The sequence below is a fragment of the Chamaea fasciata genome, unplaced genomic scaffold (assembly GCF_029207755.1).
Source record: "Chamaea fasciata isolate MVZ Bird 193981 ecotype frontalis unplaced genomic scaffold, bChaFas1.0.hap1 SCAF_5, whole genome shotgun sequence".
Taxonomy (NCBI): domain Eukaryota; kingdom Metazoa; phylum Chordata; class Aves; order Passeriformes; family Sylviidae; genus Chamaea; species Chamaea fasciata.
The window spans coordinates 13,860,697-13,877,322 of NW_027094090.1; the positions used below are offsets into that span (position 1 = coordinate 13,860,697).

At 39.9% G+C, this 16,626-nt stretch overlaps 1 protein-coding gene across 1 annotated transcript in view; it reads left to right on the forward strand.

The window, feature by feature from the left end:
- PRKAR2B (protein kinase cAMP-dependent type II regulatory subunit beta) overlaps positions 1-16,626 on the forward strand; it is a 78,225-nt gene that overhangs the window by 17,130 nt on the left and 44,469 nt on the right. Inside the window, exon 2 of the mRNA XM_066182885.1 lies at positions 12,697-12,732. Coding sequence (XP_066038982.1) covers positions 12,697-12,732 — 36 coding nt within the window. The remainder of the gene's footprint in view (positions 1-12,696; positions 12,733-16,626) is intronic.

Sequence of the window (16,626 nt, forward strand, 5' to 3'; positions counted from 1 at the left end):
ACTGCCAGCTGTTCAGTTTTGGAGGTGCCATTTGTAAGATCCTCAGTTCATTATTGACAGCGTGATATGTCAATGTGGTGCTCCTTTGTGTCATTCTTTATCGATAGAGAGAACAATATTTGTCTTATTGTAAGTCACAGTAGCTCATTGTTGATGGATTTTTGTTGTTATTTGCAGTCCCTCAGTTGCTCTGGGAGATCTTACATGCCTTCAGCAGCACCTGATTACATTGCTACTGGAGCAATGTCAATAGGCCAGCATGCAGCTAACTCAAGATTAAACCTGTGAAGATTTGTGGAGTCACTTAGATATCACTGTCACTAGGGGTTCTTTGGTGGATTTCTCTATGCCCTTCCATGGCTCATACACACATTCATTAAGGTCAACCTGAATCACACCTGGGGGTCTTTATAATTAGGGCATCATCAGTGGTCTTGTGCATGTGAATAGTGGTTCTGACTGTTGGAAAGGGAGGTAGATGCTTGTATTGTTCAAGTTGAATGTGTATCTCACCTTCTCCTTGGATTCATATTGTCCCACACATGTACAAGAGTAGATGAGAGCAGATACTGCCCTGGTATCCAAGGCCTGTGTTGAAGTGAGTGCAGCTGCCAGCACCAGCTGTGGTTCATTCACTTGCCCCCGAGAACTGTAAAGGCCAAATCACAAAGGGTACTTTGGCCAACATCTTCACTGTAATCCCTAATAGCTGCTTGCGATAATTTAGCATTGCATGTATTTGGGAAGAGAACAGCAAAATATTTGGGGTTTTGTCTTTTCCCTCCTCTCTCTTCTACCTGTGACTGAAACTCAGATCTCTACACTAGTTTTTTGTAGCCCCAGCTTTTGTTGCTTGTGTTGCCTGAGTCTGTACCTGAGAGTACAGGCATTAACTAGAAACAGAAAAACAAAACCCAGAAGTATCTCTGACCTGTTCTCAGAAGCCACACTCAGACCTGTGGGATCTGAGCTTGGGGAAGCTGTCAGCCACCAAGTTAAGTGACTTCAGTAGATGTGTTCCTAGCTGGTGTGAGGATACTGGGACTTGTTAATTGTGTTGTTGTTTCACTGTTGTTTCTGGTTTTGTTGGCTGCTAGTCATTGGACAGTTTGTCTAATGTAGGAATTATGTTATTTGTAGTTTAACCAGTGGGACAGTTGACTAGGAAATGGGTGGTAGTCTCTGCGTGTGGACTATTGGGTGTTTTCTTAGTCAGCATGCTGGATTCAAGGGAGCACTATCCTGCCATCAGTATCACCCACAAGCTGCTTTTGTGTCGTAGGTGTGAGGACAGAATATTTCCTAAGAGCTTCTCTTTTTGGCCATGGCTTTTCTGGTTAGATGCTTATATTTATTTTGTTTGGTTGGGATTTCTTTAATTTTTTTTTTTCTGAAGCAGCCATTCTTCTCATTATATTCAAGCAATAACACTTGGGGTTTGGACTTTTAAAAAATCTTTTCTTTGAAGTCACTGTGCATTCTGATGAGGTACATCTCAGCCTGTCTCTAAAACCAAGTGCAGAAAATGTGCTTTGCCTCATTATCTGAAAGCTAACAAAACTCTATTTTAGATCTGAATGGCTGAGAATGAATTATCATGAATGCAAGAGAAACTCCCTTTAAGTACGTAATGTTCTTAAAATATGCAAACTTTAAAACATGCATCAAGTCCAAAAACTTAGATTTCACCAGGAAGTGAATAAGCAGGCAATGCAGATTGCAGATTATACATATTCATATACTTCTTCATCAAGGTATTTTGTACCACACATTTCTGCCAAGGCAGTCCTAGGAACCAAGCAGTGTCTTTGTATAAAATCTTTGCTTTGGAAAGTTTTAATGGTGTTTGCCCATGAAGGATTTGTTGTAATAACCTAAGAACAAAGTGACAAAAACATGAAAAATAGTAGGAAAACCTGAGTCTCAAAAGCTTTGAGGCTTTAGATTAAACATGGGTAGTATGAATGTGTATGGGAGAAAGCAGTTATGTTCACCATTGTCAAATGATATAAAATAGATGAGATAATTATAAACTCTACACAAAGGTGCACTCCTTCAGAGAAGAATACTGACATCTTCTCCAGCCCACTTCCATCAGAGAGATTGGAATGTTATTCCTTTGTAATAAATATATCTTGCAGGTACTGTCAAGAGCCAAAAGACATAGGCCAAAATTTTGTAAAAAATAAACCAAGCAAACCAATCAACCCTCTCCCCCCACCAAGGACCCAAAGCACTGTTATGTAACAGCTAAGGGAAGGAAATTAGGAGAACAAGTCATTCATGTAAAATCTTCAGTGCTCTAGTTTTCAGTTTGACAGAAATACTGTTTCAGGGACAGGTACAGATTTTTTTATTTTATGAGATGGTGAACCTGAAGCTGTTATGTCAGTTTGATCCTTTACAGGACGCCAGCTGATCTGGGCATTGCTGGAAGAGCTTTGGCAGAATGACCAGTTTTTCTTGTGTTCTGATAGGGAACATGCATACATTAGTATATATGCTCCAAGCAGCAAAATTAGAAAGCAGAAAAGAACGTGAAATGGATCTAAATGCCTGTGCAGCAGTGTTAGAAAGCAAATAACCATAATATTCTTAAAATAGCTTGTGAAATTTCAAGTGAAAAGAAGCCATTTAGAGAGGCTAAGAAGGTAAGCATAACTGACATTTTGTGTCAGATTGTTTGGTGGCAGTTGTAAACTATGCTTTGGCTATAGCAGAATATCCCTTGGAGATGGTAATAAATTAGCAAAGAAGGATGTTACTGCAAGTGATGTTGGATGTCGTGATCACGTTAAAAAAAAACCAACCTAACAAATGAAAAATCCCCAGCCCACTCTGCTGGGGCAGAAATAGGCAGTTCAATAAATTGTACAAAACAGAATCTATAGGTGGTGACCAGCTGGAGTAGGGCTGCAGGTCTTGGGTCTTGGCCCTGTGTGAAGGATTGGGTCTTTGTAGTCCACAGCATGGCCTAGGAAGGCTGACCTCCCTCATACATTTATTCCATTGGTATTTTTAGGCTCAGTTTTGCTTTCAAAAGGTATTGTCTCTAATGGGTAGAATTCTTCTCTCATATACACTACTACTTTTCATCATATATCCTGAGTAATCTGTGGTTGAGGGCAGCAAGTGCTCCAAACCAAGATTTCCACACACGTACACATCTTCAGCTTGTACGTAGACAAATTCTAACACAAATTAACTTTTTTACCCTGTGGTATTACAGAAGATTAGAAATATTGCTGTAAATTATATCTATTTTTTCCTCTTATCTAGATCACTGCTTACTTTTAATCAGATAATGACCGAGTGTACTGGTCACAAGCAATAAAGAGGATGAAATTCTAAGGGTAAACATGCTAAGTAACAGGATGCATATTTAAGATAGAAAAACTCATCAACATCTTCACTTTGTTGCTTTAACAGGGACATTAGTATGAAAGAATAGATGTGGAAAAAGAAAGCCTAAAATCTTGATCAAGCTGCTTGGGTGGGAAAAGATCAGCATTTGATTCCCAATAATGAGCTGTGACAGCCCATTTCACTGTGTTGGGTCATTGGACTAACTTGTCATGCAGGCATTTAATTTTTTTATTTTCAGTGTTTGTAATGACATACAGCATCAATTATTCATAAGAGCCAAAATATCTTTTACTGATATAAGTAGGAGAGACTTATTTACATCACTTTTAAGGTTCTGTGTTCTGACAGGTTAAATGAACAACTTGCAGTAACTCCAGCCAGAGAGTTACTGGTTTCATTGGGGACCTGACTGCACTGCCCCTGTGCAAGCACACACAGCATGGGAGATAAACAGGAGGAGGCAGGGACGTGCACACACCTGCAGGGCCGTGATCTTGTGTCCTGGGATGGCTGCTGTGACAGGAGTGTTGGAATGGGAGGACATGGCTCTTTAGGAAGGACAGGCAGGAGAGATGGGGTAGGGTGTTGCCCTCTATGCCAGTGACCAGCTGGAGTGCATGGAGCAAAGTCTGGGAGGAAAGAGGAGCCAGCTGAGAGCCCGTGGGTCAGGATTAAAGGGAGGGCAGGGAGAAGTGACATTTTAGGGGGGTCTGCTGCAGCTGCCAGGCCAGGAAAAACATGAGGTTCTCTATGGGCATTCTCACATTCAGAAGTCCTGGTGTTCACTGGGGACTTCATCCATTCCAATATCTGTTGGAAGGACAACACAACAGAGCATAAGCAATCCAGGAGATTCCTGGAATGCATTGATGGTAACTCCTCCAAGAGACAGAGGCGCCAACAAGGAGAGGACCTTGTTCTCACCAACAAGCAGGATCTGGTGGGGAATGTGAATCTCCAGGGCAGCCTGGGCTGCAGTGACCATGAAGTGGTGGAGTTTGAGATCCTCAGGGTGGTGATTAGGGTACACAACAAGCTCAATACCCTGGACTTCAGAGCAGATTTTGGCCTAATCAGGGATCTGCTTGATAGAGTGCCAGGGGAGAAAGTCCTGGAGGGAAGAGAAGCCTGAGAAAGGTGGTTAATATTCAAGAATTAATCTCCTCCAAGCTGAGAAGTGATCCATCCTAACAAAGAGGAAATCAGGTAAAAATGCTAGGAGGCCTCTATTAGTGAACAAGGAGCTCCTGGACAAACTCAAAGACAAAAAGAAGCCTAGAGCAGGTGGAAGCAAGGACAGGTAGCCTGAGAGGAATACAGAGAGATTGTCTGAACAGCCAGGGGTCAGGTTAGGAAAGCTGAAGCCCTGAAAGAATTAAGTCTGGTGAGGGATGTCAAGGGCAACAAGGAAAGCTTCTGTAGATATGCTCGCAATAGAAGAAAGACCAGGGAAAATGTGGGCCTTCTCCAGAAGGAAATGGGAGACCTGATTATCCGTATGTGAAGGACAAGGTAGACAACAATTTTTTTGCTTCAATCTTTGCTGGCAAATGCTACAGCCACAGCACCTAAGTTGCAGAAGACTTCAAGTCCCAGAAGGGACTGGGAGAATGAAGAACCACCCGGTGTAGGAGGTCAGGTTCAATGTATTATGAGGAGCCTGAATGTTCACAAGTTTATGGGACCTGATGAGATGCATCCATGGACTCCAAGGGAACTGTCCAAGGAAGTAGCTAGACCACTGTCCATCATATTTGAGAAGTCATGGCAGTCAATGAAGTTTCCACTGACTAGAAAAGGGAATACGTAAGCCCGTTTTCTAAAAATGGAAAAAAAGGAAGACCTGGGAACTACAGGCTAGTCAGTTGCACCTCAGTGTTTGGCAAGATCATAGAGCAGATCCTCCTGGAAACTATGCAAAGGTACATGGAAAGTAAGGAGATGATTAGTGATAGCCACATGACTTCACTAAGGGCAAATCATTCCTGATAAACTTGGTGGCCTTCTACAACTGGGTTATGGCAGTCGTGGATGTGGAAAGGGCAACTGGTGTCATCTGCCTTGATTTGAACAAAGCATTTGACACTGTCCTGCATCCACATCCTTGTCTCTAGACTAGAAAGGCATGGATTAGACTACTCAGTGGATAATGAATGGATGAATAATAGTGGCCGGATGTACTTAAAGGGTTTTGATCAACAGCTCAGTGTCCAAGAGGAGAGCAGTGAGGGCTGGGGTTCCTCAGGGTCAGTACTGGGGTCGGTGCCGTTTAACACCTTGGTGAGTGACAGGGATCAGGCCAACAAGACGGAGCTGTGCAGTGCTGTCACACTGGAGGGAAGGGATCCACAGGGACCTTCACAGGCTTGAGAGGTGGGTCTGTGAGAACCTCAAAGTTCAACACAGCTGAGTGCAAGGTGCTGCACCTGTGAAGCACAATCTCAAGGCAGTGTGAAGCACAAGTACAGGCTGGGCAGGAAACAGATTGAAAGTAACCCTGAGAAGGAAGACTTGGGATTGTTGGTGGATGAGAAACTCTACATGACCCCACAGTATGTGCTGGCAGCCCAGAAAGCCAGTTGCGTTTTACGACTACAACCTCATGTAAATTAAGTTTATTTGCATATTAAAAAAATGGGGATAGCGAGATATTCTGGTTTCTGTTTATTTTCATCCATTTATAGATGTATTGATGTCTGCAAAGACAGCAATAATTGTGTATGTATTTGTCTTGGTACAGATGGTTTTAAAATCTGTAGATGTCATTTTTAATTAAAAAATAAATAAATTTTAGGGCATCCCATGAGATGAAGCCATTTTTTCTTGCCAACATCTACTTTTCTTGCAACAGGCAAATTATCCTCTCTTTTTCTCCCAGTAGCACATAAATGCTACCCCTATAGTGCTGTTTCTCCCTCATCTTTGGCTTCTCAGTTAGTCTACAGGATTCTCTGAAAGCCTGTATTGCCATCATGCCTCACTGCCTGCATTCTGCTCTGTGTGTGAGTGCATGTGTGTGTGTGCACTCTGTCACCCCGGCTATGGAGCAGTCACAGCTCCTTAGGGAGCCCTTTCTTCCTGAAAGTGTGTACTTGCAATGCTTTCCAGCAACACACCTTTCTTTGGTTGGAGCCAGATCCCTCTGTGTGCAGATCCTACCCTTTTAGGAACTGTGGATATTCTTCAACGAGATTAATCAGAGTTTTGTAGTGAGCTTCAGATATTCTTGAGATGTTAAGATTTGTTTATCGGGAAGTTTGGTGGCAGTGTTGCTGTCTAACGTGTCAGGTTCTTTGGATGACTGGTACATACAGGAAGCACCTGTGGCTATGATTTACCTTTTCTCTTTGTGTAAAGGCCAAGCCGATGAGCTGCTATTCTTCAGTTTCATTTTTAATAAAAAAAATTCATCTTCTGAGACTGACTTATTTTGTGAGGGAAATAATAAAACATCCCTCATGTAAATGATCATTAAAACATTACCATTGCTATTAATTCTCCAGAAATTGAAATACGGATATTTGGAAAGCTGTGCTCTAGCTACTGCATTGCCAGGACTATTTGTTTTTCATCCAAATAATAGCTGTGCATTTGCTGTGCTCATCCCTTCTTCTCATTCCTCACAGTTGTCATAGCCTTTCACAGAGAAAAGACAAGAACTATTCTCCACAGACCCGGCAACGTTTTTCTTTGTCAGAGTCATTTCTTCAAACTGTCAGTGAGTTTGTCATGCTTTCCTAGAGATTTTGTGAGTTCTTATCAGTGTGAAGGTACATTAACATAACTGTATTGTCCTGTGTTGGTCTCAGCCTCTGAAACAATCATTCTACCTGGATTAATCCTGAACTAAAATGGAAGTTTCCTGTGGTGAAGGGAAATTAGAGGGGCTCCAAACTACTGTTATTATCCATGTCCCAGCCTATCATTTTCCCGGATAATGGGGAGTTAACTGTTTTTGGGACATAAAAACAGGAATCTGACTAAAGCATGTATTTTAGAGAGGCATTCATTTAGGTTTGATTTTGCTCTTGTTCTCATTAGGTCATTCTAATTAATAATCTGCTTGTGAAAGAAGACAAGTGAATATTAATTAGCCTAGTATAGGAATGTGATTGCAAATAAGCATAATTCAAAATTTTCTGAAAGTTGAGACCTTTGAGAACATATACTGCCCATGATCCTCATCAGTTAATATTTAGCCTGGGATTTTGAAGTATATGATGAAACGATCATAGGTAAATCAGGAATAACTCTACTGAAAACACTAGAGTTAAATGGAATAAAATCAGACAGTATGTTGAAAGCAGGTTTTCAGTCTGTTGTTCACATGTGGACTAGGTTTGACCCACTGATCTCAGTGAGGTCCTTGAGAGTTTTAACACAGTTTTGCCCTCAATGGGATAGGAAAAAAAGTATGATTTGGATATGACATTTGTTTCCAAAGCGTACCTGGGGCATTTGCACTTCCCACACAAAGAAGACACACCGTGGTGTGGATGTTTCTCTTTGTCTATCCATTAAGCTGCATTAGCAGTATGCCTGCTTTGTAAATAAGGATGGGGTTTGGTGGCAATGGGCTGCCAAATTTGAAGGTTTTAAACATGCAATAGCCTAGTTTAATTTTTGAGGTGTTTTTTGATTTATTTATTTATTTATTTTATTTTATTTTTTTTAAGGGGTTTTAGTCCTTTGCCATATGAAGAAATTGCTGTGGCTAATTGAAAGTGAGGCTTGTGGAAAGTGTTCTAATTTTTACTAACAGTGGAGATTAATCACTAATCCCCTGCCAGCCCTTGTCACTTCGAGCAGGCATTTTGGCTTTGTGTGTTTTTCTCTAAAAGAGTTGCTGTAAGAGTTGCTAAACCTTGAGTTGCTGCAAGTGTGTCAGGAGAGTGAGCAGTCTCCTGTTGGCCTCTGTCCCCCAGAGCAGCTGCAGGGAGTGGGGTGTGCTCACCCTGGCTTGGGTACACATGGGGTTCCATGCCCTCTGCAGCACACCTGAAGATGTGTCTTTGCTGTGGTTTTCAGACCTGCAGGAAGCGCCAGTGTACAGGTCTGGTTGTCAGAGAGTGCTCAGGCATGTCCTTAACAGCCCCTGATATGCAGAACCTCTTCTTGAATCCCAGGCTTACAGTCCCTGACTTCTTGGTAAGGCTGCATGTCTAATGTGTGCGATGTGTTTAGCTTCTTATCTCAGGTGACATTAACGGCACAAGAATCTCTGGCAGTTTCTGACGCAAAAACATTTGAATTGTGAGCTTGTAAAAGGAGACAGCTCAGGTTCTCAGAACAGGTTAGCAATCTAGAGGATGCCCAGGTAGGGATTCTTTCTTAGCATTATCTTCTTAGTCTTGCTACTCTACAAACCACCACACAGACTCCCATTTCCTCCTCAACTTTCAAAGTTATGCTGCTCTTGATCGTTTACCAATTATTCATGTTTATTTGCTTGATCTGTGTTGCCAAAGTATTTTAGAAACTGTACTTCTGTACAGTTCTCTGATCAAGGGTTTTCAAACATGAATTTCAGTTGCTGACGAGTGACAGATTGTGGAATTCTCTTACACAGTGCTAAGAATCAAACTACTGGAATATGTCATGTAAGTTTGTGCACTTTGTGGTAATTTAATCAAAACTTCATCAGGATACAGACCTCTGTCATTTCTCTCATACACACCCACCCCACCCCCTGATAATTTTCCCCTGTGAAGTTTGTAATAGATTTTAGTTCAAACAAAGTAGAACATGAAGAGTCACATTCAACATTAGAATATTCAATGCTTGCAAACAAGATTCTCTGTGCACGGCTGGACATTATTTGTTGTGAGACAGCATTCTTTCTGATACTGCAAAAAAATGTCACTGGACTTGTTCTGAATTTATCTGTATGTCTATTTATGCCTTTTATTGGGAAAAATCCTTGACTTTTACAGTGACAAGATTTTGCAATCCATGAGTTTTGTTCCTTCTATATTTTGCACAGGTTAGTGGGGATGTGTGTGGCACTGTAAGTTACTGTGGTTTTTCGAACAAGTTGTTTGAATTGAATCCTTTTGAGCAACCAGCCCTCAGCACAATGTCACTATAACCTTTAAGATTATTTTTGCTGTAGAGTTAACTTCAATAGCCACGTAGGTGTTGCCTCACGCCCATTCCCTTCCCACATTGACCCCTGCTGGAAAACTGGAGCTGTGAACTGGCGTGCGTCAGCAGTGTTGCATCTGGCATGTTATTAGGGATGGGGTAACCCTCCCACAAGGCTGCCTGGATTTCACATTGTAGGGAGCAGTCCTTGGGCAGCCTGCAGAACACAAAGCCAGCTGCTCTCTTCTGTGCCTGCACAAAGGCACTGAGAGTTCTGAGAACCTGCTTGTGGATGTGGCTGAGAGAAGAGAGGAGAGCAGAGTGTTGGGAAGCAGCTGAAGCAGCAGCGGGGTGGGAATCACAATGCCTAAGCACCCTTTCTCTAGGTGTGTAGCTTGGGGCTTGAACCTGTGGATTGAAGTACAATATTCCTGTGTCCTGTAAGTGGGACTTCAAAGCTGCCCTCGCAATTCAACCTGGATGCCAAGACTGTCTCTTGGCATCCCTGTCTCTCTGGGTACCACTTTCACTTGAGCTGTGTGAATCAGGACAGTCATCTCAGTCCAAACCTAAGAGTCAGCCTAACTCATATCTCAGTAAGGATGGTGGCTAAAAATAGATATCCAGGGAAGGTGGTAATCACGGGCAGAATAAGCAGTGTTTCTTCCCTGGGAATCTCTCTGCTGTTCCTGATGTTGTGTGGCTCCAGGAGGAGCATTTGATATCCCTCATTGAATATTTCTGCCGTTGATTCGTCTATTTGTTTTTGAGTCAAGACTTTCTGCTCCTGACATGTTTGAAGGATAATTTAGTATTTGTTCTATGCCTCAAGCAAAATGCATCTTAGACTTTCTTTTGCCCACCTTACTATGCTTATCCTGCCAGACATTGTAATGACCTGGTTGACCACTCATCTACTTTGTACTGAAAACACCTAAACAGATAAATTCCTGTAGGGCTGATTATTATCTGAGACCTTCTTGGATGCTAATGCTTCCACCTTTCTGGACAACAGAAGTATATTGTGATTTGCTACCAGAAAAATAGAGTAGTTCAACTTGCTCCATAACAAAGAATTGCGGGTTCTGCTTTAAATCTCCCAGTAACACATTTGGATGACCTCCATGAAATCCCAGTCTGGGCAGGAAGGCTTTGCCTGGTTGCTGCTGAAACACTGATTATTCACATAAGCTCAAAAATAATTGCTGATCAAGGTTCTGACATTCTTGCTATTTTTTTTTTCTAACAGTAAATAATTTGTAAAATCTGATGCATAATAAACTAAGCTTCTTGTAGCCAAATAAAAGAGTGAATTTAGAATTATGTAGTTGAAACAGACTTTTTTCTTTGATAATCCCAGTAACTTGTTTGAAATTGTTAGTTTGGTGCTACATGCCCTTTTTTTTCTTTTTTTTTTCTTCTCTCTTTTTTTTTTTTTTTTCCTTTTTTTTTTTTTTCTTTTCTTTTTTCTTTTTTTCTAAAATAAGCTGCTGAGGTAGTTGTCTAGAGGAGTAAAATCTTCGTATCTACAGATTATATATAGAACTGACAGCCAAAACCCTCCCTGAGTTTGGGGAAAGCTTCTGAATGGCAGCAAAACATTATTTTATGCATTCTTGTTAGAAGTATGTCAGATTCCAGTTTTGTTTTTAATATGAGCACATCTGCTGAGACCTGCTGCAAGTTTACTTGCTTGAGGAAACAGCTCAGCCATCTGATGGTGACAGTCATGACTGATATCCTGAAATGAATTTGGCCCATAACATTAGTGACAAAATAAACAGTTTTGAGGACTCAAACAGCCCCCGCATTACAAAACAGCAGTTGCATAAATATGCTGTCTGTTTTAATAAAAATGTGTCTACATTTTTTGTCTTTTTATTTAAAGAAAAGTTGTTAGGGAGAATTAGAATTCATGTTTCAAAATAACTTTGCTAGTTGTTACTCTTGTGCTCACCTATACATATATGTTTGGGGTTTATAGCAGCTTATTAACCAGAGGTTTTCTTCCTTGTGACTCGCACTCAAACCTCTGTAGTCGGGTTTCCCAGTGTATTTTTTTGCCACTTGGATCTGTCACTCCTGTGTGTGCTTGTACAAACCATCTGTGACTGTGGTTCAGAAATTGTAGCTTTGCTCTGCTTTTTTTGTCCCCAAAGGAAAAAGAAGTCAGTTTCCATCTCAGGCTGTTGTTAATGTCTCTTCTGTTTTCTCAGCAATTTTTTTTCTCTTGGCTTATGTGTTCAAGACATGATGCATAACTCTCATGTCAAATTTAGTGAGATAAAATAAAAATGGTTAATATTTTTCATTTTTCAGTTCTGTGTAAACATGAAGAGCAGTTTTTAAGTTTGAATATTAATAAGCACTGTAAGGGCATGCATTTTTAATGTGGCTGCTGCCCACATTTGAAATTAGGTCATTCAGATTTTCCTCTTGCTGTTTATTCCAGCAGTTAATACATCACATGAAAGTAGAGTTCAAGACCACTGGTTTTTACTAATTAGAGGGCTGAAGGTTGTATTTGGAAGGCAAAACATAAAACTATTCATTTTTTTATCTGTAGTAACTCTTGAAGAAGCTGGTAAACCTAGAAATGAAATAGAGGCAAAGCCATGAGTTTTAAGTTGTATTTTGCAGTCTCTCCCAGTTGGAAACAAGACAGGAGCCCGATTACAAATGTTTGCAGCATGCAGTTGGAGATGTGCCAGGAGGGCACTATAAAACACTTGCACTGGGGTTTTGGTGGGGGTTGGCATTGTTATTGACTTACCTAAGGAGTTTTAAAGGTTAATCAAAGCAAAAGTTGATCTTTTAATGGGATTACAAATTAGTCTTTTTCTCTGTAGGAGTTTTAGTGCCAGATTTCCAATAGGTATATTTTGTAAAAATGAAGATAATTTTTTTACATACTTTTAAACACCTGCTCTCATCATTGTTTGCAAGATGCCAGTCTCTGTGCATTCAATAAATAATGGAGATGCAGATTTAAATGTTTCACATCCACTCCTGAATAGCAGTAACTCTTAGCTGAAAATGGTCTAGAAAGCTTTTTAGTTACTATGTACCATCTCTTGCAAAGCTACTTAAAAGTTAAAGTGTATATGAATTGGTTCCTATAAAGATACAAAACTAATGCTTATCTGGTATTTTTAGTTGTTGCACTTGGAATGAAGTATAATATTGTTATGTTTAAAGCAAGTTAGACTACTACAAAAATAATCAAGATGTTGTCTTTTCTTTCAGCTCCTGCAGTAAACCGATTCACCAGACGTGCATCAGGTAAGCAGAATGAAGTTCCATTTGTCTACGTAATAGTTGAAACATTATGCTGACAGTGATTGTCATGTAAAACGTAATATGACATTAACCAAAGTTCTTTAAAGATGTCGGACTTGGGCTAACCTCTAATTTGTTACCTGCTTTACTGAAAAACGTAGCCAAGGTTTCAGGTCATGGAACTTGCACAAACCTTTCTTGTTGCTGTGGAATTTACTAAAAACCTAAGCAACTCTTCCCTCCCCTCCCCCCCTTAAAGAAAATAATTTCAGTTCTAGCAGATCTGAAGGTTGAAAGCAAGAACTGAATGTAATCTGAATGTAAGCAGGGTTACCTTGCTTACTTCACAGACAACCTGAAACTGCAATTTCGTGATCAGCTATGCTTGAGGAAATGTACAACTGTGTTGGAAGTCTCACTGTTTTCCAAACCCAGGCTGATTTGTGTGCATGGTGTGTTGTTGTGCTGTGCAGAGCTGACAGAGCAGGTCTGGAAGCACCATTCCCATGGTGGTGGTGAGTTGTGTTGGGCATGCACCTGCCTCGTCTGGCGTTGGTTTGTGTATTCTTCAAGTTAACTTGGTTCTTGCTGGCTCGGAGGACCCTTTACCTTATTTCCATTACATATAACACATCCCTCCAAATTATGGGTCATTAAAAGTTAGTATTCTTGGCTTTTGCCAAGTTGGCTTTTTACATGTTCTGCTGTGTCATGTCCTTTAGGCTCAATTTTTGAGGGTTTTTTTCTTCTGAATTGTGAAGCCCAGCATCTGGATCTTATTTGTTTGAGGTACTATGAATCTGAAAATGTGGCATAAAAGTCACCAAGAAATGTAATGAGACTCATGGCTGACTCATGATAGTCAGGAGAGCAGGAGATGTGAGCTATTCCTAGTCATTTCAGTATGCCATGTTTAACATCCTAGTATAAAATGCTGTTTGTTTTCAACTTTGGGTCATTTTTAATAAATGTATTTCATAATGCACTAAGTCTATCCAGACTTCTAGTTTTGCTAGTTACAACCTCCATTAGGTAGTCCCTTGTCAATGTAAAAATAGTAGTGAAAATCCTCAGGATTACTGAGGAACTGTAGAGAAAAAATGAGGTTTGCAGGATTGGTGCATAGCATGTCACAGAATTACACAGTGGTTTGGGTTGGAAGGAACTTTAAAGATCACACAGTTCCATTCCCCTGCCAAGGGCAGGGACACCTTCCACTATCCCAGGTTGCTCAGAGCCCTGTCCAGTCTGGCCTCGGATGCTTCCAGGGATGGGGCATCCACAGCTGGTCTGGGCAACCTGTGCCAGTGCCTGACCACCTTCACGTATGTAGCACAAAGAAAATGTAATTAATTCCAAATATGCTTTAAGTAATGATAATACTTCATGAGGTACTGTAGCTTGAAATGAAAGGAATGATTTGTTAACTAGTGCTCAGTAACAGTGAGCGGGGTTCTATGCAAATCACATTTCATGTTTTAAGGAGAGTTCTACTGTGACTGATTGATAGCTGACATTAATGAATGCAGTCCTTCTTACAGATGTGTGATAAGTTTTTGCATTCAGAGAGTCTGATTGTTTGAAAAGCTAATACTTGCACACAAAAACCCCCCAATCAGTTATTCTTAATGTTTCTTTAATATTAAATTAGCATTTATTTTTAAAAGGAAACTAAAAACACGCTATAAGTCTGAAATTTTTGTGCAATTATTGGGGAAATAATTTCTGTGGGGAATTAATATTTCATTTATTTTGGTCTTGTTGTGGAGTGGTAGAATAGTTATCTTATTCAGAATAATGAGTCAGGTGGTGTAGTAAATCAGATGTAAATCATGTGAATACCTTCTAAGCTAGAACAAGGTAATGCTGCAGTCCACTATGTGTACTATTAAGTTAGTGGTAGCTTTAATAGTTAAAATAACTATTTTTCAAACGAGAAGGCCTGTGAAAGGTGATAGTTCTTACTTTTCTTAAATTATAAATGACTGTCAGAGAAGTACAGTACATTTAAGAAACTTGATTGATAAAATATAAAATTAAAAATATAAATCAGAACTATGCTGAGAGTATAAACATTTCACAGGGATGTTTGCAGTCATAACCATATTTTTAAATACCTTTCTTAATTGAGCAGTTGTCTATGTGGATTATGGCAATCAAGATACCTCGCAAGGGGAGAAGCTAGATAGTAGCTGGTGGGTTTTTTGTTTGTTATTTTTAATGCTTGGTAGCTTAATGGCCTTCTGTAGTCAAAGCCAATTCTCATGTTTAGGAAATGCCATATGTATTATGTAGGCAGACCAAATGAAATGTAGGGATTTTTTCCTCAAATATGAGTTCCTTTTAATTTTAGGCTGTTTGGCTAAGAGTTATTTTAAATTTTGAAATGTGCAGTATTGTTGATTCATGAGTACTTTTGAAGATTTTCTTTCTGGTGAATATTTCTCCAAGCTAGTGCTGAATATTAGGAGAGTTAGCTGTAGAATGTGGTTTCATGTTGCACCTGATTAATGATACTGCAGACTGGTTCTGGGAGTATGTGACTTCAGGATCCCTTTTCGTCATGCCTCTGCCCATAGGTTCCTTCTACTTCTCTTGCACAGACCTAGGAGTTGTGCTGCCTGAGGGTGGATTGATTTAAACAAAACAGAAGTACACGAGGTTCTGGTGCATTGATTTACATTGGGTTTCCAACATTTCCTCCCAGAGAACAATCATTCTCTGCACTTCGATGTATTTTGATGTTTCTGTTACTCTTTGGGTAATGCCTAGTATTTTACTTGGTTGCATAAGATATAGTTATTTTTCCTAAGTGAGCGAGAAATTAGGCACCCAGAGTTTAATTGCTGAAGCACCTACTGAAAATAATACAGTACAGCATTTATTATTTAACAGCTGTTCCTGTTAACATGCTGAGAATGTATAAATGAACTGTCATTGGTATGTAGAGGAAAAAAGCAGAAGCAAGCTAGGATAAATTAGCTGTTCTAGAATTCCAGTTCTTAAAATTTACTGATCTACCTAATTAGGTATCTCTGATTTGTGTTTATTCATATGTATGTATATATTTGCAGTGAGGGCTCTATACATAAAATACAGTTATAGTGCTGGTGACAGCTACTCATGGGCTAGTTAATAATGCACTCCATTGTTCTAGGCTGTGCACAAAGAATAATAGATATCACACTCTTAAAAAGAGGAGTTTAGTGAGGAGATTAAAAATACTTTATACAGCTAGAATGAACAATGAGACAGCTGCAAGTAGTTAATCCTTAATTTTTCTTTTCAAATCTGGTGGCACTAAGATGAAGAGAAAGGAAAACAACTGTTGAGGCAATCAAGAGACTTGGGTGTGGAAAAAAGGGGAGCCTGAAGGGCACCCCTTCGTCCTTCAGATAGGATGCAGGAGGTTCTGTGCAGACTCATACAGGGGAAAATCTGGGAGCAAGTTTGCCAGAGCAATTTATTCTTCTTCTTTGTATAAGGTGCCATTAGGAAGAAAGTGACAAAATAAAAGTTTTGGTCTGTAGTATCCTTGAACCATTGTGTGGACTGGGTTAGTCATGCCCAGAGTAGCATTTATATATATAAATATCACTTCTGCTTTTCAGTTTAATGATTCCTACAGGAAGCATGACAATGTACTTAAGAATCATGGTGAATTTTACTGCATTTAGACTACAGGAGTCCTGTTAGTGAAGGAATGACTAATTGCTTTCTGAAATTATGGAAAAGCATAGGTGATATCAAATTAAATGGTTAAATACAAACTACTGTTTAGGAAGAACAAATCAACATTGCTAGCCAAGAATAGAAAATGTCTCTAGGAACAATATTTCACTTGTGATTTTCAATCAACTCAACTATATTGAGTTTTTCTTAAAAAGATTGGCACCC